The sequence below is a fragment of the Chinchilla lanigera genome, unplaced genomic scaffold (genome assembly GCF_000276665.1).
Source record: "Chinchilla lanigera isolate Chin_1 unplaced genomic scaffold, ChiLan1.0 scaffold00051, whole genome shotgun sequence".
NCBI classification, from domain to species: domain Eukaryota; kingdom Metazoa; phylum Chordata; class Mammalia; order Rodentia; family Chinchillidae; genus Chinchilla; species Chinchilla lanigera.
Genome location: NW_004955452.1, coordinates 3023288 through 3044344, shown reverse-complemented (window position 1 = coordinate 3044344; position 21057 = coordinate 3023288). Strand labels below are relative to the sequence as shown.

Genomic DNA, 21057 nt, shown 5'->3' with positions numbered 1-21057 from the left:
CCCGGGTCCGGTCTCCGTCCCGGCCGCCGCTGCCGCCGCCGCTGCCGCCGCCGCCGCCGCTGCCTTCTTTCCGGACAACATCTCAGGCCGCCTGGCAGCCCACGGCCGCAAGAGCCACTCGGTCTGTCGCTCCGTGAGTCCGGAGCAGCCTCTCCACTCCTTGCCTCCCGTCACGCAACCCGCGCGCCGCCAAACGCCGCCGCGTATGCTCGAGCTGTGCGCGCTCCCGCCGCGTCTAGACAAAAAGGCCCCGCACCGCCCACGGGCCCCGCCCCTCCCAGCTGCCATAGAGCGGCATCCTGGAAGCTAGAGCGGCTCCGCGCGCGAGTGCGCAGAGCTGGCTAGAGCGGCTCCGCAGCTGAGGGACTCGACCCTTGCAGGCGGAGAGTTCCGGGCTTCTGGGCCAGACTGCGCCTCCGAAGGCGACAGTTTCCTTCGGGCACTTGCGTCATTCTCTCATTCATTCTCCCATTAGTCAATTCAAGGAGTATTAACTAATAGCTATTACGGGACAAAGGTTGAATTATGAAATTCTCGCTTTTTAAGAGCTTTTAAAGAGTCTAATGAGTGAAAATACTGAAGCGGACCGGTAGATTTCGTATTTATCTGTGTTGTCCTCCGTGCACTGGAAAAAACTTGAGCTCACGAGTTTCGGTGGTAAGAGAATGGAAATAATCAGAAACTCTCGTTTGATTCCAAATGCAATTTCTCTTCGTGTTCTGCCTTCTGTCTGGATCCCCTCCGCATTCACGCCCCTCGCTCGTACCTCCAGGTCCCCTCCATCAGCACCCACATGACACCTGTGCTACACCAGATCATTTCTTTCTAATAATGGAGTTGTTTATTCATTTAATTTTTCCAGGAAACCCTCCCGGATCCAACATTGGAACAGGTCTTGTGTTCTCCGAACTTATTTCCAACTGTTAACACAGATCTACACTTGCATTCATCCGTTCATTCATTTTGCAGTACTAGTTTTTGAACCTAGGGGCGCTCTACTACTGAGCTACACTCCCGGTCTTGTTTTGTTTTGTTGTTTTGTTTTGTTTTGTTTTGTTTTGAGACAGCGTCTCAATTCTCCTGTTTCAGCCTGCTTCATGCTGGGATTGCAGATGTGCGCCCCGCGCCCAGCTTGCCTTTTTGTCTTTTCAAAGTATAGCTTTTTGAAATACTAGTCCATTTACATGAAATCCAGGAACTGGTAAAACTCTTTTTAGTGATAAAATCCAAAGAGTGGTTTCTTGTGACAGTGGAGGGTTGACAGCTAGAGAGCAGGAGGAAATTTACTGGGGCTAATGGCAATGCTTTGCATCTTGATTAGGGTGTTGGTAACAAGGGTGTAAATATTCGCCAAAACTCATTAAACCATACATGTAATATAGGTATATTTGTTTTATGTAGGCTGTTTCAATGACGTTGAATTAAAGAAAAACTAAACAAATGAAGGTGCCAACTCAGGCAAGAAAAGCTAGGCAAGAAAGAAAATGAAATCGCAGTGCAATATAGGTCTCTGCTGTGAACTTACATTGACGTGGCCATAATAAACATAATCGATGGATAACCCAAGTGATGGAATTATATTGGGAGAATGGAGAGAAGAGCGTTTGCAAGCGAGAGAGATGAAGGGGTTTTGGGAAGGGCTGATGAGGTGGGGATGGAGGAGGTTTGCATAGGAGCTAAATCTTCCATCATAAAAGGTATACATACTGCCACAATTGAGACCACAAGAAAAAATAGTGTAAGTATGCTATTTAGAAATATCAAGGCAAATAGAGGTAACAGCTAAGGAGAAAGAAGAGAAGCAAAGGATTAACGTTTGTGCATTTTCCTGAGTAGCTGGAATTACAGATGTGCGCCACCACACCCACCCAGCAAAGCTGATAAAGAATTGTCATACAAAATAATAAGCATATTACAGACATTTAACTCACCATTGAAAGATCCAGCAGGATAAAACTAGATCAAAGGAAGATATAAGACAATGCTTTGTGGTCACCAGTCAGTGGAGAGCAGAATGCTGGAATGAGGTTGCAAAGTTAAATAAGAAAAAAGTTAATATTCAAGTCCATAAGACAGTAAAGTTTAGCGTTTTCTTTTCTATTAGACAGAATTCATTTGCATCTATTGGCAATAAAGAAATGAACTTACAACTTTTCCGTTTTTCCTCAGAAATGATTAAATTCGTCTTGGGTTTTTGTGGTAAAATGCACATAACATAAAAATTTACTGTCTTAAAAATGTACCATCTTAGCGATTTTAAGTGTAATATTCAGTAGTGTTAAGTACACTCACATTGTTACATAATCTCTAGAATGCTTCATCTGCAAAACTCTGAACTTGTTAAACAATAACTCCTCTTTCTCCCCACCCTGCAGCCCCTGGCAGCCACCATTCTACCGCTTCTGTAAATTTGACTGCTCCAGGTACTTCATATAAAGAGAATCATTACTGTATTTTTTGGGCACATTTCACTTAGAATAATGTCAAGTTTCAGTCGTGTTGTAACACATCACGATTTCCTTCCTTTTTGAGGCTGAATAATATTTCCAGAAGTGGGATTGCTAGAGCAACTTGTCCGTTTTTTTAAAAGTAACATCTGACTTTACAGAGTAGGAACCCTAATCAATATTAAATAGTAAATCAGCCATGCGTGGTGGTGCACGCCTGTAATCCCAGCACTTGGGAGGCTGAGGCAGGAGGATCATTGCGAGTTCGAGACCAGCCTGGGCTACAAAGTGAGCTCAAGGCCAGCCTGAACTGCATAGCGAGACCGTCTCAAAAAAGAAAGAAGAAAAAAAAAAAAGTAACTCAAACGAAATTATCCTCTCAGGTAACCAGGAGACAGTCTTGTTAAACAACATTCTATTATGACTGTGAATGTGCACACAGTAATCTTTTTGCTTTACTTCCAAGTCCTGGGTCATTTTTCTCTGCAGTCTCCCCCACATGAGTGTAGGTACTGTGTGTCATTGACCAATTTGCACACAGTGGCTGGACCCAGAAGTACTGTCGAATGAAAAGTGAGATGTGGCTAAGCCCTACATCACCTGGCTTTTGTGAGGACGTCATGAGCTGGTGCTTGCAAACTGCCTGTCAAAGAGCCTGGCACATAGTGGGTGCTTAAGATGTAAGAGTAGTTATATTATTGTTATGTGGCAGCTGGGTGTAGGAGGGAACTGGTTATGACCCAGAGGAGCTGGTGGCTGTGACTCCTGTCATAGAGGAGATGAAGGCAGGGTTCTGGGGCCTGTGTGCTCTGCACCATAATGTTGGGGGAATTAATACTTCTTTTTAGGAGTCTCCATTCTACCCTTCACCAGGCATGATAGGAGCACTGGTGACTTGGCTGATATACTACAAGCCATTCTTGTTTGGGTTCCTGTTCCTTCTTCTGTTGCTTAGCAACTGGCTGGTCAAGTATGAATCCAAAGCCACCCCCTCAGAACCCCCACAGGTGAGCAAGAGGGGGCTTAGCTGTCACTGAGGATTATGGGATATTCAGCTAGATTGGGTGGGAAGCAGAAATAGAGAAGGTGTCAGGATAATGGGGCAAGACTGAGGAATTCAAGACTCTGGCCTAAGTCCCTACCCTGTGATTTCCTTGTGGGTGATAGTGGATAAATCCTTTCCCTCCACAAGACTTCAGTTGCTTCAGCTATAAAATAGGGACTACCCTAGACTCTCCTCTTTCCTGATTGATGTCAACGTGTTCCCTGCTTCAGTAATAGTATCAACTACTTTAAGTGGAAAAATACTTAAATGAATAAACTAGATACATGTACCAACATAGACAAAACTCTAAAATATAATAAGATAGCAGAAATATACATAGATGATGAAACTGTATTAGCTTTCTATTACTGTAACAAATACTTGAAATAATCAATTTATAAAGGGAAAAGGGAAAGTTTATTTTGGCTTACAGTTTTGGAGGTTCCAGTCCATAGTCAGGTGGATCCATTGCTTTTAGGCCTCTGGTGAGTGGGCACAGTGGAGCAAAATCATTCACCTCCTGGCCAGATAGTTGAAAAGGAGCTAAAAAAAAAAAAAAAAAAAAAAAAAAAAAAAAAAAACCCTCTTCTATGACTTGAAAATCTCCCATTAGGCCCCAGTTCTTAAAGGTTCCACCACTTCCCAATAGCACCACTGTCTGGGGAGCAACCCTTTAACCCATGGGCCTTTGGGGGACATTCCACATCCATACTATAGGGAGTAGCTTTTATATAAGTTTTAAAAACATGTATCTGGTGTAGTGGCTCGTGCTTGTAACCCCAGCACTTAGGAGGCTAAGGCAGGAGGATCACTGTGAGTCAGAGACCATCCTGGACTATATAATGAGTTCAAGGCAGTCTGGACTACATAGTGAGAACTTGTCTAAAAAGAAGAAGAAGAAGAAAAGGCAAAACAATACTTTCTACTATTTATGGCTGCGTATGTATAGTGACAGTATCTTGAGGCAAGATGTCCCAACCTTGATGTTACATTCCGAGAAGAATAATTCTTTGTCATGAAGGCTGTCTTGTGCATTGTTGGAAGTTCAGCAGCATCCCTGGTCTCTTCTCAGGAGATGCCAGTATAACCCCACCCCCACCTGTGGCAACCAAAAATATCTACAGACATTGCCACAGGTCACCCAGTGAGGCAAAACAGCCTCCCATAAAAAAAATGCATGAATTCCAGGCATGGTGGCACATATTTATAATCCCTGTATTCTGGGAAATCAAGGCAGGAGGATTGCAAGTTCAAGCTCAGCCTGGACAATTTAATGAGACCTGTTAAAAATTTTAATAAAGGGCTAGAGATTTAGCTAATGCAAAGACTCTGGGTTCAATCTCTAGTGCTGGAAAAAAATCCACGGAGAGATAAATATCAAATTCAGGATTACAGTTGATGAGATGATTTTCAGGAGGGCAGGGGAATACTTGTAAGATGGAGATCCATTGAGGATTTCAGTTATATTTGTGATATTTTTTTTCTTAAGTAAGGAATATGGTATGGGAATATGGATATTTTTGTAACATTTACTAAAATAAATTAAATAATAAAATAAATAATATTAAAGATCCATAAGTTTGTAACTGAATCCAAAAAAAGAAGAAAACAGTATTACGAATTAAGAGGAGAGGAACGGGGGAAAGTTAATGATTAGAGAGGGAAGAGCATGTGAGGAGACCACTGAGACTTTGCAATCAGAGGTTCTCCTGGGGCTGAAAAAATGCTCAGAGGGCCACAGTGGGAAATGACCCTGGAGACAGGTATCATTTGAGTTAAGGGCTTTATGTCATCTGCAACTGGCAGATTATTCCTGTGAACCAAAGGCCATCATGGATTCTTGGGGTCTATATGAAAATGAGAATGTGACTTTTCTTCAGGGGACCTTAATTCTATTATCCACAAAATGAAGGGAAGGTGCTCCCCTTGTAGACGGGTGTGAAAATTGATTTAAGATCACGGCAGGGAGAGCAGGTATTCGGTGTGGGAAGGGATTATCATTATTCACCAAATTTTCCCTCTTCCTGGTGGTGAGGAGCTTAGGTGAAGGAAGAGAAGCCAAAGACACCAGAAGCTGGCTCCAACAACAACAATGCCAAGAGCATGAAAGAAGTAGAGAAAATGTATGCCTGCTTTGCTCTCCAGGACAAGATCCTCGAACGGCTTTTGTTCAGTGAGATGAAACTGAAAGTCCTGGAAAATCAGATGTTCATCCTATGGAATAAAATGAATCGCTGCAGGCCGTCAAGCAAATACCAGCGTTTCCCCAGGAAGAAATACATACTGGAGAGGCAAAACTCAATCTTCTCCATCGTTTCTGATTGTACTTCCAATTCCCAGGCCTAATGAGACTGAGGCAAGCCAGCCTCTGCTGATGTTATCTCCACTCAATGTGTTAGTCTGGTTTGTTGTTATTAGCGTTGTTGCTGTAATACAGTACATGAGACTACAAACTTTATAAAGAAAAAGGTTTCTTGAGCTCACAATTCCAGAGGTCTAAGAGCATAGCATGGGCAATGCTCTTCCCTGAGAGGGCCTCAGGGAAGAGCAAGCATATCACAGGGTGAGGGCAGCTACGTGTATGTGTGTGTGTGTGTGTGTGTGTGTGTGTGAGAGAGAGAGAGAGAGAGAGAGAGAGAGAGAGAGAGAGAGAGGGAGGGAGGATGCAGGGTAAGAGAGAAAATAACAGAGAGAGCCAAAAAAGCCAAACTTGCTTCATAACAAGCCCCTCAAGGTAACCAATTCTAAGAAACCTCACTCACTCCCTGAAATGAGCATTACTTCCTCCCAAGGGTGGTTTTCCCAATAACCTAATGACCTCCCACTAGGTGCCACCTCTTAAAGGTTCCACCATCTCTCGGTGCCATTGCAATGGTACCAAGCCTCCAGCACACAATCTTTTGTAGGGAACAAACCATATCCAGCCATAGTGCCCCCCTTCCCCTGTGAGTCTCAGTAGGAAGCTGTTGAATGATCCTAGTGAGCCACATGGGAGGGGTGCCAAGGAGCCAGCAGGATGAGAGGCTGAAAGGTCATCTCTGGAGAACAAACCTGTCTATCAGCAGGAAGCAGATGGCATAGCTGATGAGGCTCTGAAGCACACCCCTCCTCTTTCAACCAGGCACCTCTCCGTGGCTATGCCAGGTCCCAGTGAGTCTCCCCACCACTGCCCAGCTGGTGCTCACTCCTGCAAGCCCCAGTGAGCCCGGCCAAGGGCTACCTTGGCCACAGTCCTTGCCTACTCCTCAGTCAATGTCCCATGCCCATAGTCAACAGAATCAAACCCACCCTCCTGCCCATGGTGCCCAGGCCCCTTTCCAGATTTCTTCCCCCTCTACTCCCCTCATGTGCTTTTAAACTTTCCACTAAGGTGTTCTGCACGTCATTTGTGTACTGCCTTTGGAGTTTTTGTCAGAGCCACGAACCATCTGAATGTGTAACTCAAAATTATCCCTTTAAATCAACTCTCTTTTTCTTAAATTTATCTGTTGTAAAAAATACATAAATAATTTTTAAAAAACTATCATTGGCTTAAATAGGACACAACTGTAAAAATAAAGACAATGAAAACGAAACCATGTTAGGATGGAAGCAGAGCTTGACTGCTCACCGAAGGAGAGGCGTTTTCTGTATTTGGTGTTAAAAAGTGGAATTAGCTGGGGTAGTGACACAGACCTGTGATCCAAGCACTCTGGGAGGCTAAGGCAAGAGGACTGCAAGTTCAAACCCAGCCTGGGCAACTGAGCAAGGCCTTGTCTCAGAAAATAAAACCAAAAAGGGCTGGGAATGTAGGTCAGTGCAAAGGCCCTGTACGCAATCCACCACACAGCAACACCCCCGACCAAGTTGAGATGAGTGAGGGTTAGATTTTGAGACCGGCTGGCACCATGCTGGGATTTTTCCATAGGGGAAAAGAAACCATCACCTCACGGTGAGCCAGTGTGACCTGAGGTCATGCTGGTGTCCCACCTAAAATCTTTCTCAGCACAAATCTCATGCCTTCTAACCAAGCAGATGACTGGCTGTCCCCAAAAAGCACTCATGTCTTTGCTCACATTGTTTCTTTCCTAGAATCCCTTATTTTCCCATTTCTGTTAACATAATCTTTCAATTCTTCCAAAGCCACTGCCTCCAGAAAGCTTCCCACAAGCCAGACATAGGAACCTCCTTCCTTAGTGTTCTGGAACATTCTGTCTGTGGTTCTATCATAGAATGTGTCCCAGTCTGCTGAGACTTGATTTGTATACATTCCTATATTTCCTTCCTATTCTCTAACTAGATGATGGTCTCTTTGAGAACAAATGTATCTTGTTCATCTTTAGCCTTCCCATACTAATTAACACAGTGGCTAGTATACAGTCAGTGCTCAATAAATAGCATCTATGTATGTCAATCACAGTTTTAGGAGTCTTGACATTTTTTCTGCCCTCTCATTTTTGGATGATCTGCCTATATCCTATTTTGTTTAAGAGCAAGATCACTGGGCATATCCTGGGTTCAAGTCCCAACTCTACCAACTCTCAAGTATATGATATTAGACAACTCTAAGTTGTTTATTCTTGTGCCTTGCTCTCCTCCACTGTAAAACAAGGATCTATGGGTCATATAGAGTTTTTGTTAGGATTAGATAGATGGTGTATTAGCTTTCTTATCTCTGAGATAAGTTATCTGATACCCACAATTTAAAGGAGAAGTTTAATTTAACTCACAGTTTCAGGAGTTCAGTCCATGGTTAGGTGGTGTCAAGGCAGAAACATCATGGAGGAAGGGTATGACAGAGCAAAGATGCTTAGTTCATGGCAGCAAGAGAGCAGAGTAGGGGAATAATGCCCGAGAAGAAGGGGCCAGGGACCACATATAGTACTAAAGGTCGCACCTCAATGACCTACCCAGGTACACCCAGAAATATGCTTTACTAATAATGCCCTAGGTAGCTGCTAAGCCAGTCAAGTTGACACCATAAAGTTTATCGATCACAGATGGTGTCTTAGTCTGTTTGTGCTACTGTAAAAAAATACTTGATATTAGATAATAAAGATTATACTTGATATCAGATAATTTATAAAGCATTTGGCTTCGCTCTGTCCACTCTAATATCCTTATCCAACAGTTGCTTGGCCACAGTTGTTTTCTCTGCTAACTACACTTCTTCAGTTCTTTACTCAGGCTAAAAATTTTCCAAGTCTTTATGGAATATTTTCCTTTTAATTGCAAATCGTACTCTTTTTAAAAAATCACTTTGGTCTTTTCACATTTCACTGTAATTACTGAAGAGGGACCATGCAGCATTCTGAATGCTTTGGAGCTTAAAGACTTCCTCTGCCAAATGCTCTAGTTAATCGCTCTTAAGTTCTGCCTTCCATAAAGATCTAGAATACAGACTCAATTCAGACAAGCTCTTTGTCACTTGATGGCGAGGATGATCTTCCTTCCAGGTTCCCATACCTTTTTTTGTGTGTGTGTGTCTATTTGAGATAGGGTCTTGCTATGCAGTTCAGGTTGGCCTTGAGCTCACTTTGTAGCCCAGGCTAGCCTCGAACTCAAACGATCCTCCTGCCTCAGCCTCCCGAGTGCTGGGATTACAGGCCTGTGCCACCACGCCCGGCACAAGGTTCCCATACCTTGTCCTTTTCTGTCTGAGACTGCATCAGAATGGTCTTCGCCATCATGACTGTTCAAGCCATCTCTGGAAGACTGAGGTTTCCCTCTAGCTTTCTCCTCCTCTGCCCCTCACCAGTGCTGGCCTTAAGCCTCTGGGCATAGTAATACAGGCTTTTCCAGTGTGCACTTCAAAACTCTCCCAGCCTCTACCCATTATTCAGTTCCAAAGCTGCTTCCATACTTTGAGGTGTTGTTAAGAACGCCCACTCCTCTGCCACCAGTTCCTGTCTTAGTCTATTTTATACTGCTATAAATAAATGCCTGAGAATTTATAAGGTACATAAGTTCACTTGTTTTGTTGAGTTTTCCTAGTACTGGGAATTGAACCCAGGACCTTCACACTAAGATACATCCCTAGCCTTGTTTAATTTTTTATTTTGAGAAAGGATCTCTAAGTTACTAACTTGCCCAGGTTGGGTTCAAACTTGCAATCCGTGTGCCTCAGCCTCTTAGAGTACTGGGATTCTAGGCATATGTTACTATGCGGGGCCAAAAATGCATTTCTCATAATCCTAGGGGCTGGCAAGGTCAAGTAGGAGGTACCTGTAGGAGGTACCTACAGGTGTGGTCTTCCACGATGATATCTTGAACTTTCCATCCTCCGGAGGGGAGGAATGCTATCTTCTCACATGGCAGAAGGTAGAAGGGCAAAAAAGGAATGAACTGTCTTTGCCGAACCTTTTGGTAACAGCGTCAACCCACTCAGGAGAGTGGATGCACGACCTAGGCACCTCCCAAAGGCTACACCTTCCAATATTGCTGCCCTGGAGATTAAGTTTCCAACATACAAATTTTGGGGGATACACTCAGACCAAAGCAGGTGAGTTACTCTACCCCTTCAAATGTTTGCTCGAATAACTCCTTAGTGAAGATTCCTTATTTAAAATCACAACCCTTTCTTGTGGGTCACACATCTTCTTGCCCCTCTGGGTCCAGTTTCCATCTCTTTTCTGACTTTTCTGCCAGAGGCCTAAATTACATGGATGGCATCTTCGGGTTCCCTGGCAATGTGATCTCCAGGTGGGCTTGACCAATGGGGATCTCTGGAAGCCCAGAGGAAAGAAGATTGAAGTGCTTATTCCCCTAGGTTCTTCCTGAGGGCTCAACTCAGGCTAGCCTTGGACTACGAGGGTCTCAAGGAGCTCTCGCTACATGACTCTGTCCTTAGGATGTCTTTGGGCCTGGGGTGGTAGCATCCCTGCAGTTACCTGGGCAAGGGTACTGCACTGTCCTTGTGGGCTCCCTATGTCCTGCTCAGGTCCTTGTAAACAGTCCCTTTTGCACAGCTTCACATGCCATTCCTAAAGTGCTACCGAATCTCCAGTCCCCTTAGGCCACGCAGCACTGGACCATTGGGAGAATATCCATATGGTAAGCCTCACTATGGAAACAACTGCAGCAGTTCAACAACACACTTGCTCTGTATGGGACACAGGAGGCACAGTAAGCCACCGCACACTGCAGAGAGCTTCTGGAATGGAAAAAGCATCAATGATGTGGGCATCATGTTCTCTTTAGAGCACCAGACCCGTGCCTGGACTCGCCACAATGGCAGCCCCCATGCAGGACTGAGGTGACCCAGTGAGACTCAGTTTGACCCATGTGGAAGATACGGGCAGCCAGGTATACTACCCTCCAGAGACACTGGCCTCTGGCCCAAGGTGCCCTGGGCACAATAACCTGTCACAGGTTCACAACTGGCTATAGTTACACTGGTTCTGACCACCCTGGACAGGATTTTGACCTCTGGATGGCTGTCTTCTTCCCTCAAGAAGATGGCACCCAGACTCTTACTGCTGTGGTGACCACCTTCATCATGGACTAAAATTTCCTGATATGTCCCAATCTGACAATGGGCTGTCAACATGGAATTGCTTGCTCCTCTCTCCGTGTGGAGGTGGCCTGGGCACAGACAGCTCCATGAGCCCGTGTCAGCCACTTCCTCGTCGCTCTGTGTAGCACCAGGTTGTGGGGGTGGGGGTGGGGGTGGGGGAGCACTTGCTGAGTCAGGACTCCAGGGCCTCTGTAAATATTTACCCTATTTTTTGAGTCTACATAGACTCTAACTATTGGCTGATAAGTTCACATTGCTCCATCTGAAGGACAACTAATAGGGTGGACATGACTTTCGGTTCTTAGTGATTGTAATGGTTGATGCATTGTGTCAACTTGAGAAGACTAGAAGTTTAACTAAGCGACTTAGCAGGGGTGCAGGGTCCTCACTTTGTAAACATCCTGAGCCTGTGCAAGAGGAGGGCACAGAGATGGTGTGAATGCTATACCCACCCAGGGTCAGGTAGCCTGCTCACAGTATAAGGGAGGAAAAGAGGCTTGCTCTTCTGCCATTTCACTCTTGTTGCTTTTGCGGTCTTCTGCCACCTTGAACTGTTGTCCCTTGTGCCATGCCACCCTGCCTTGGAGCCAGCTGATTATGGACTGAAAACTTTTTATTATTTATTTATTTATTTTTGGTACCGGGAATGAAACTCAGGACCTTGCACTTGCCAGGCAGGCGCTTGTGCTGCTGAGCTATATCCCTGGCCCTGGACTGAAATAAACCTTTCCTTCTTTAATTTTGGGTGTCTGGTATTTTGTCTCAGCAATGAGAGAAAAGTAACTAAGACAGTGATGGACAGACTGTCTGGACAGGCAACTCTGACACTGCCTTTACTGTGAGAAGTCTCTTTTCTACCACCCATCTCCTCTGTTGTGGTTGCCGTATCTGCGCAATAGGTCTTTGCCCTGTCACCACTTTTCATGGTCTCTAGAGGTTGCCTTTGGGAGCAGAATGGTGTCCCCTGGGCTCCTATGGAGGCCAGAGCTCTGGGACAACTGCAGATTGCCTGGTTGATCTGGGGGACACAAGAAACCCCAGCTGATCTAGCAAGGACCTACACAGTCACAGTAAACAGATCAAGTAGAGGGTAAATAACCTGTCCTGTCTCCGGATCTGGACAGGCTCTGTTGAACAGCCTCTAACACCCATCTAGGCAGGGGCCCATAGCACACACCTACTTTATTGGAATACTGAATACATCCCCTGTACTATCGCTGTCTGCCACACCCAGTCCTAGGCGGCCTTACTGGCGCTTCACTTTCTGACTGTAGCAGGACTATTACGCTTCGCTGGCCACAGTCATCACGATGTATGTGCCTTGGGCCTCAAGGACTATGCTCCCATCCTCTGCATGAATGGTGTACTACTCTTCCTGTCTCTGAGCTACAATACCCAAAACCCACAATTTACAGGAGGAGAGGTTTAACTCAGCTCGTGTTGCAGGGGATGTCTTCCATGGTCAGCTGGTTCCAAGGCAGGACCACCATGGTGGAAAGCAGGAGAAGCAAAGTTGCTTAGGTCAGGGTGGCTGGGAAGCAGAACAGGGGAACAATGCTCAAGAGGAGTGGGCCACAGACCATAAATAGACCCAAAGCCACACCTCGATGACATATCCAGACACATCTAGAATGTGCTTCACCGATCTCCTGGGAAGATCCCAAGGCCAATCAAGCTGACCCTCCCCCTCCCAATCTGGTGTTGTGGCTACAATAGTTAACTGTGGTGTCAACTTGAATAAGAACCCCTAGCTGGGTGGTTTAGCATGGTTCTGGGCATGGCTGGGTGGTTGACTTACCAAAGGGGGAAGATCCACCCTGGGTGTGGGTGGCACCAACCAATAGACTTGAAGCTTGGATGGGATAAAAAGCAAAAGAACAAGGAAGTCTTGCTTCTGCTTCTTAGAAGAGCTCCAGACTTCTCCATCACCTTTGGACATCTGTCTCTAGGCTTCTAGTACAGATTCCTCAGCCTTCCAGTGTAGTCTCTTCAGCTTCCTGATACAGACTTACACGGGACCCTGCAGTGAGCTCCAAGTCTTTGACCTTTGACTGAACCGTCCGGCTCTCCAGTGTGTAGACTGCCCTCTGGCACCCTTCCCCACCAGACTGTGCAGGCGGCCATGACAAGCCTACCCTGTAAACCTTGATATAGAATACACATACATGACATGTGTTCTTCTAGTGAGCCCTAGCCAAAATAGATTTTGGTACCAGGAGTGGCTCTGGAGAAATAGGATTGTTAAGGTGATCAATTAGAAAGCCAACTCCGGGAAATTAGAGGAATTAGAGGGCCAACTCCAGGAAACTAGAGAAATAAAAGCCAACTCTAGCAGCCACTAAAGCCTTTAAAAATAGTAAAACAAAACCAAAATTGCATCCATGGAGGGATTAGAGAAATTAATACCACTGTTAAGGGCTTAAAGGATGCAGGGGTGGTGGTTCCCACCATATCTCTATTTAATTCTCCCATTTGGCCTGGGCAAAAGACAGAGGGGATTTGGCGAATAATGGTGGATTACCATAAACTGAATCAAGTGGTGACTCCCCTTGCAGCTTGTTATGGCTTATGTCTAGATGTCCCCTCCAAAGCCTCATGCAGTTATGGGGGTGGCTGAATCTAGAGTTTGTGATTGATTCATTGTTTAGTGCTGGGATTATAGGTGTGAGTGCTACACTCACCCTAGGGCGGGTAGCCTATAGACAATATAAGGGACAGAAAGTGTATTTTTGTTGCTCCTCCCTTTTTGCTCTTGTTGCTTTTGCTGTTTTCTGCTGCCATGAACTGTTGTCCTCTGCCATGTACCACTCTGCCTTGGAGCCAGTTAAGTGTGGACTGAAACCTCCACAAACTGTGAGCTAAGTAAACTTTTCCCTCCTTAATTTGGGCGTTGGGTATTTTGTCTCAGTAACAAGAGAAGAGTAACCGAGACACGGCTGCTGTATCAGATGTGGTGTCCTTGCTTGAGCAGATTAGCACACCACCAGGTACCTGGCATGCAGCTGTAGATTTGGCAGATGCCTTCTCTGTACCTATCCCTAAGGCCCACCGGAAACAAGTTGCTTTCAGCTGGCAAGGCTGAAAAGCAAATACTCCCTCACTGTCCTGCCTCAGGGTTATATTAACTCTCGAGCCCTGGGTCACAACTTAGTTTGCAGGTATCTTGATTGTATTTCTCTTCCATAAGGTATCGCATTGTCCTTTACATTGATGATATTATGCTGGTTGAACCAAGTGAGCAGGAGGTAGCGATCACTCTGGGCTTGTCAGTAACGCATTTGTGTGCCGGGGGTGGGAACTAAATCTAACTAAAATTCAAGGTCCCTCTTACCTCAGTGAAATTTCTAGGAGACCAGTAGGGCCTAAGGTGAATGATAAGTCGTTGCATCTGGCTTTCCCTACAACTAAAAAAAAGGTGCAATGCCCTAGTGGGCCTATTTTGATTTTGGAGGCACCATATTCCTCACTTAGGTGTTTTACTCCGATCCATTTACTGAGTGACTTGGAAAGTTGCTGATTTTGAGTGGGACGCAGAACAAGAAAAGGCTCTGCAACAGGTCCAGGCTACGGTGCAGGCTGCTCTGCCACTGGGACCATACGATACACTTCATGGCACTTGAAGTGTCAGTGGCAGGTATGGATGCTGTTTGGAGTCTCTGGCAGGCCCCCACAGCTAAATCACAGCAAAAGCCGTTCAGATTTTGGAGCAAGGCTCTGCCATCATCTGCAGACAACTACTTCTCCTTTGAAAAACAGCTCCTGGCTTGCTACGGATCCTTAGTGGAAACTGAATGCTGACCATGGGACACCAGGTCACCAGGAAAACTGAGCTGCTCATCATGACCCTGGTACTGTCTGATCTACTGAGTCATAAAGTTGGATGTGCACAGCAATAGTCCATCATTAAATGGAAGTGGTACATGTGTGATGGAGCCAGAGCAGGTTCAGAAGGTACAAGTAAGTTATGTGAAGAAGCTGCCCCAAATCCATGGTTCCTACTCCTGCTATACTGCCTTCTGTCCCCTGGTAGGTATCTATGGCCTCATGGAATATACCACATAATCAGCTGGCAGAGGAAGACAAGGAGAGGGCCTGATTTGCAGATAGTTCTGCACATAATGCAGGCACACTCAGAAATGGGCCACTTCAGCACTATAACCCTTTTCCAGGACATCATTCAAGGACAGTGGTGAAGGGAAATCTTCATAGTGGGTCAACCTTTGGGCAGTGCATGTGGTCATACATTGTGCCTGAAAGAAAAAATGGCCAGATGTGTGACTGTACACTGATTCATGGGCTGTAGCCAACCCTGGATGATCAGGAACTTGGAAGGAACCTGATTGGAAAATTGGTAATAGATATTCAGGGAAGAGGTATGTGCATAGACCTCTCCACATAGGTAAAGGATGTATGTGAAGGTATTTGTGTCCCATGTAAATGCTCACCAAAAAGCGACCTCAGCATAAGACTTTAATAATCAAGTGGATAGGATGACCTGTTTGGTGGATAGCAGTCAACCTTTTCCATTGGCACCCCGTCATTGCCCAGTGGGCTCATGAACAAAGTGGTCATGGTGGCAGGGGTGGAGATTATGCACGGGCTTCCACTCACCAAGGCTGATCTGGCTATAGCCACTGCTGAATCTCCTATGTCCCAGCAGCAAAGATCAGCACTGAGCACCCCAGGGTCATCAGCCTGTGACATGGTGGCAGCTGGTTATACAGGAGCGAGTCCACCATGGAAAGGGCAGTGCTTTGCACAGACACTTATTCTGGGTGTGGATTTGCCTTCCCTGCATGTAATGCTTTTTGCCGAAACAACTATCCATGGCCTTAGAGAATTCCTTATCCACCAGCATGGAATTCCACACAGCATTGCTTCTGATCAAGGAACACATTTCACGCCAGTGGGCTCATGCTCATGGAATTCACTGATCTTCACCTGTCCTCACCATCTGGAAGGAAGCAGCTGGATTGATAGGAAGGGGAAATGGCCTTTTGAAGCCTCAGTTACAGCACCAGCCAGGCCGCAGTACCTTGCAGGGCTGGGGCACGGTTCTTCAAAAGGCTGTATATGCTTTCAAGCTGGTCTGTATATGCGTCCATTATATGGTACTATGTCTCCCCTAGCCAGGATTCACAGGTCCAGGAATCAAGGGGTGGAAGTGGGAATGGTGCCGCTCACCATTATACCCAGGGATCCACTAGTAACATTTTTGCTTCCTGTTCCTGTCACCTTATGTCCTGCTGGCTTAGAAGTCTTAATTCCAGAGAGGGGGAAGACTTGTACCAGGAAGCATGACAACGATTCTACTAAACTAGAAGATAAGATTTCCCTCTGGTCATTTTGGTCTCCTCATGCCTCAGAGTACACAAGCTAAAAACGGAGTTATGGTGTTGGCAGGAGTGACTGATCCAGACTATCAAGGGGAAATTGACCACTACTCCTCAGTGGAGGAGAGGAAGGGAGAATATACTTGGAGTGCAGGCGATCCCTTAGGGTGTCTCCTACTATTCCCACCCTCTGTTATTAAGGTCAGTGGGAAACGACAACAGCCCAATCCAGGGAGGATGGCAAATGGCCCAGAACCTTCAGGAATAAAGGTATGGATCACACCACCAGGGAAAGAACCAAGACCTGCTGGAGTGCTTGGTGAATGGGCAGAAGAAGAAAATAGTTCTCAATACCAGCTACAATCCATAACCAGTTACTGAAACAGAGATTGTAATTGTAATTGTAATTGCAATTGCAATTGTAATTATAATTGTAACTGTAATTGTAATTGTTCTTTCCTATTTTATAAATACACTAAGCAGGCATCTTTATTCTCTTCCTTTGCAGCATAGTTGATAGACTTAATAACAATTCTTAAGTACTGTTAATGCTATGTTCTGTTGTCTAGGTTATGAAACGTTAGGAGTAAATATCACCAAGAGAAAAACTCTCCTTTCTCCTTTGGGGTGGGAAATTAGTGCACTTCTGTTTGTAAGCAGCACAGCTGCACTATGTTAGGTATCATTATGAACTTGTTACTGTATCTGGAGATTAAGTACGGTTCAATGAAATGCACCTGGGGGTCAGGTGGAGAAGGGGCGGACTGTGATGATTAACTGTAGTTAATTGAAGTTGAAATGCTTAGCCGACTCGTTTAGCACAGTTCTGGGTGTGACTGGACGATGGGCTTACTGAAGACGGAAGTCCACCCCGGGTGCGGGTGACACCAATCAGTAGGCTTGCAGCCTGGATGGAATAAAAAGGGAAAAAAGCAGGAAGTCTCCCCTCTGCTGGGGAGGAGGAGTTCCAGGCTTCGCATCGCCTTTGGATATTCGCCTTCAGCCTTCCGGCACAGAGCTTTCAGCTTCCTGATACGGACTTGCACATGACCGCGCTGAGCTCCAGGTCTTCATCCTCTGACTGGATCTTCCGGCTGCCCAGGTGCAGACGGTCTTTTGCCTTCTCCCACACCTGACTGCAGGGGACTGCTGGAAGCCTGCCCCTGGTCTTGGCTTTTCTCTAACACGCTGGACACTCTGGCCCTAAGGCTGGTTGTTCCTCCACCACTTCCCCTGTCATCCGCATAGCCTTGTAAAGCCTGAGACAGAGTGAAATATTAAATCTGCTCCTCTAGTGAACCCTGATACAGTGGCCAACCGGCAGAGCATTGAGCAGCGCTCCCTGTGTCCTCAGGACTTGCTTTGTGCTCTGGCTGTAGGTCCTTCCTGCTTGGACATGAGGTAGCATTCATGGCCACAGGCCACATTCCCACCCACAAGACATGCCTGGGAATTCACTATGTGGATCTCACCATGCATGAAGATTTTCTTCCTATAGACAGGTAGAACCCATAATCCACAACTGCCCGGCCATTCTGAAGGAATGGGGACGGCCAGGGTCCTCACCGACACGCAGGTCATCGTGAACCTCTGGCTCAGGCCGTGCGGGGTCACCACGTAGCTTTGGACTGTCTGCTGGTCAGCTCATGAGTAGCCACTGCTTCTGGTTTGACACCATGGCCAGGGCAAGAAGCCTGTGCGGCTCCCGCAGGACCAAGCCCCGGGCCGCAGACAACGACTCCAGCCTCATTGTGGCGCCTTCCTCAGACTTGGCGGGGTCTCCAGGGCCAGAGGTTGTGGTTGCCACGGTGGGCTTTGTGCTGTTGCTCCAGGCCTCCCTTCTACAAAGCCTCCTCCAGCTTTGCCAAGGGAACCTTAGCACCCCTGTTATAAGCCCCGTTGATTTCTGCTCCCGTTGGGTGGGCTTATGTTTGAGGGGCCCCTTGGTCAGGGGATGAACCTTAGTCAGACATCCCTCCAGGGAGCTGTGGGTGAGAAAGCAGACACCCCTTCCCCAGAGCAGAATGGCTCCACCTGGTGTCCAGACCCTGGGGGACTCCATGGGCCCTAGGTGCTGCAGGCTATTCCCCTGGTGCCTGAGCTCAGGCCAGATTTTCTTTGCTTGTAAGACTGAACTCACACCTGCTTAAAAAATCATAGTAGCAAGCATGGTGTTTCACTCCATGGTGTTCCCAGCTACACCCTGGCCCCCGTACGTCTTCCCCACAAGATGGGAGTTGGACAGCGCAATGCCTCTGACCCTCTGCTGGTAAGTTTCTCCAATAGAGAGCACCTGGGCCGCATCGCATGCCTTTGTGCTGTTTGCCTTCACCCAAGACGCCTTTCCTGGGCCTCTGGGCTCGGTCCTCTGGTTCTTCCTTTTTCCACCTCACTCTCGGTGATCAATGTAGATACGTACTGCTGTTTGCCAAACTGTGTCTTTCTAAACTGTTTCTTCACCACACTCCTGGCAGTCCAGATTCAGATGTTCAGATGCCTATTCCCCAACTCACTCGGACAGCTGAAAATTACCACACCTGGTCCTGAGCCCTCCGCCCATCCCTCCCCCGCCCCTTGCTGCACACAAGCTCCCCCGGCTGCCAGGGAAAGTCCATTCGCCTCTGCCAGTTGCTCAGGCCCAGAACTTTGGAGCTCTGCCCCAACTCCCACTCACCAGTGAATCTGTCAGTTCTACCTTCCAAGTGTGTCCACACTCTGACATCTTACTCCCTCTGCTGCTGTGCAGACAGCCACCATCTCCCACAGAGCCAGTGCTTTCCAGAGGTTTACAGGACAGGAGCTGGGGCCCCGATGTGGTGAGGCTTTAGGTGGTGGAACCTTTAAGTGATGGGACCTAGTACAAAGTGATCCCCTCCGAAGGAATCCATGTAGTTCTATGGAACGCTGGTTAGTAGTCAAGAGAGAGTTGCTATAAAAGGACAGGCCCGAAGCCAGGTGTAGTGGCTCATCCCTGTAGTCCCAGTACTCAGGAGGCTGACACAGGAGGATCTCTGTGAGGCTAGCCTGGGCTACAGAGTGAGTTCAAGGCCAGCTTGAAGTGCATAGCAAGACCTTGTCTCAAAAAGACAAACAAACTCAAAACAAAGCAACCAAACAAACAAACAAAAAAAGCAAAATAAAAGGTCAAGCCTGGCCCCTCTTCCTCTGGCTTCCTCTGTTGCTGTGTGACCCCCTGCCCCCAATGCATCCTCCCATGACTTTATTCACTGGGATCTGATGCAACCGGCGGGTGGGGGCTCCTCAGAGTCAGCCATGCTGAAAGTTGGACTTTCAGCTTCCAAAACTGTGAGCTCAATAAACCTCTTTGCTTTTTAAAGATCTCTGAGTCTCAGGTATTTTGTTATAGTAACAGAAAACAAACTAATACAGTGCTCCATTGAAGAGGTGAGTTGGATCATGTACTCTTCTGCTCCAAACTCTGCAAAGGCTCCCATATCGCTAGGGGTGGAGAGCATGGCCCTCCCTGTGTGGTAGAAGGATCTTCAGGACCTCCTTGACCCATTGCTTCCCAGCCTCTCTTACTACTCTGCCCCTTGCTTGGTCTGCTCCAACTACTGGCCTGGCCTTTCCTTTAACACACTGGACCCTCTGGCCAGGAATTCTCTTCCTCTCCCATTCACATAGCCATTTCCCTTTATTTCCTTCAGGGATGCACCCCTCAGGGAGGCCCATCCCAGCCAACCCATATATCACCACAGCCCTGGGTTTGATATAGCTCCACAGCACATGGCACTTCCTGACAGAGCATTTCTCTGTGCGCTGTGATGTCCTGCTGGAAGACAAGCTCTCTGAGGCCAGGGACCTTGGTCTACGTTGTTCACTGATATTCCTGAAGCACCTTGACCAGTGCCCAACCCTGAATAGCTGCTCAGTAAGTATGAGATGACAATGGGCATCTGTCACTATGTCTGCTTGGCCATTGTGTCCTCCCTCAGATTCAGCTGTAAGGCCTGGCCAGTGGCAGAGGCTCAGTAAGTGTTTATTGAGTGACAAATTGATCACATGGATGAATCGGTGGATTGGTCAAGTCCTGACTGGGGATCATGATAAGACTCTTCACGTATCCTTTGCCAAGAGAGAGTTTCCTTTTAAAAATTTAGTTGTCTTGATAGCTTTCCAGCTACATTCTTCTTTCTCAACAGCCCTGATGCCGAGGGTGGGGATAGTGATCTTCCTGGGAGGAGGTGTCCCTGAGACCGATGGCAATAACAGTGACCAACGTTTGCCGGGCACTTGCTGTGTGTAGCTGCCAAACTTTCTGTCTGGCGTATTCTGTCTTTAATCCACACTCCCATCTCAAAGAGGCTGGTTCTGCATTACTACATTTTACAGATGAGCTCCCTGGGGCTCAAGAGAAGCTGAGAAACCCTGCCAAAATGGTGTAAGAAACAGAGTGGAGGGGGATTTGAATTGTGCAGTGAGACCCAAGGGTCCCTCTAAAGGGCAGGGTTCTCCCGTGTAGTCAAGGATTCTGAATTTTCCCAGAGTAGGAGGTAGCCATGGAAGGTTAGCAAAGGGTGAATATGCTCTCTTGTCCATAAAGCACTGAATGATTCCTCCTTCGTGAGGCTGTTGTAGCAGAGATCTTGGATCAGGGGTGGAAAACCTGGAAGTCAGCCTGGAGGAAGAGCTTGACTAAATGATGCCCTAAAGGAGACACAAGCCCGTGGAGATGGTATACATTGGCCTCTGCTGCCACCTGGTGGTCACTTTGCT

The 21057-nt window shown here is 46.8% G+C and overlaps 2 protein-coding genes across 3 annotated transcripts in view; one reads left to right on the top strand and one right to left on the bottom strand.

The window, feature by feature from the left end:
- Window positions 1–303, bottom strand: part of Kdm1a (lysine (K)-specific demethylase 1A) — a gene marked incomplete in the record, with an annotated part of 60609 nt that extends 60306 nt beyond the window's left edge. For both annotated transcript variants that reach the window (XM_013519586.1, XM_013519587.1), the window contains 1 exon segment: window positions 1–303. In XM_013519586.1, coding sequence (XP_013375040.1) covers window positions 1–288 — 288 coding nt within the window.
- A 2848-nt stretch (window positions 304–3151) lies between these two features.
- On the top strand, window positions 3152–5878 carry LOC102011394 (chromosome unknown open reading frame, human C1orf234). Its single transcript, XM_013519471.1, is given in 3 exon segments — window positions 3152–3306; window positions 3309–3454; window positions 5536–5878. Coding segments are annotated over 3 exon segments (489 nt in total). The 5' UTR covers window positions 3152–3266; the 3' UTR covers window positions 5839–5878.
- Window positions 5879–21057: the final 15179 nt, after the last annotated feature.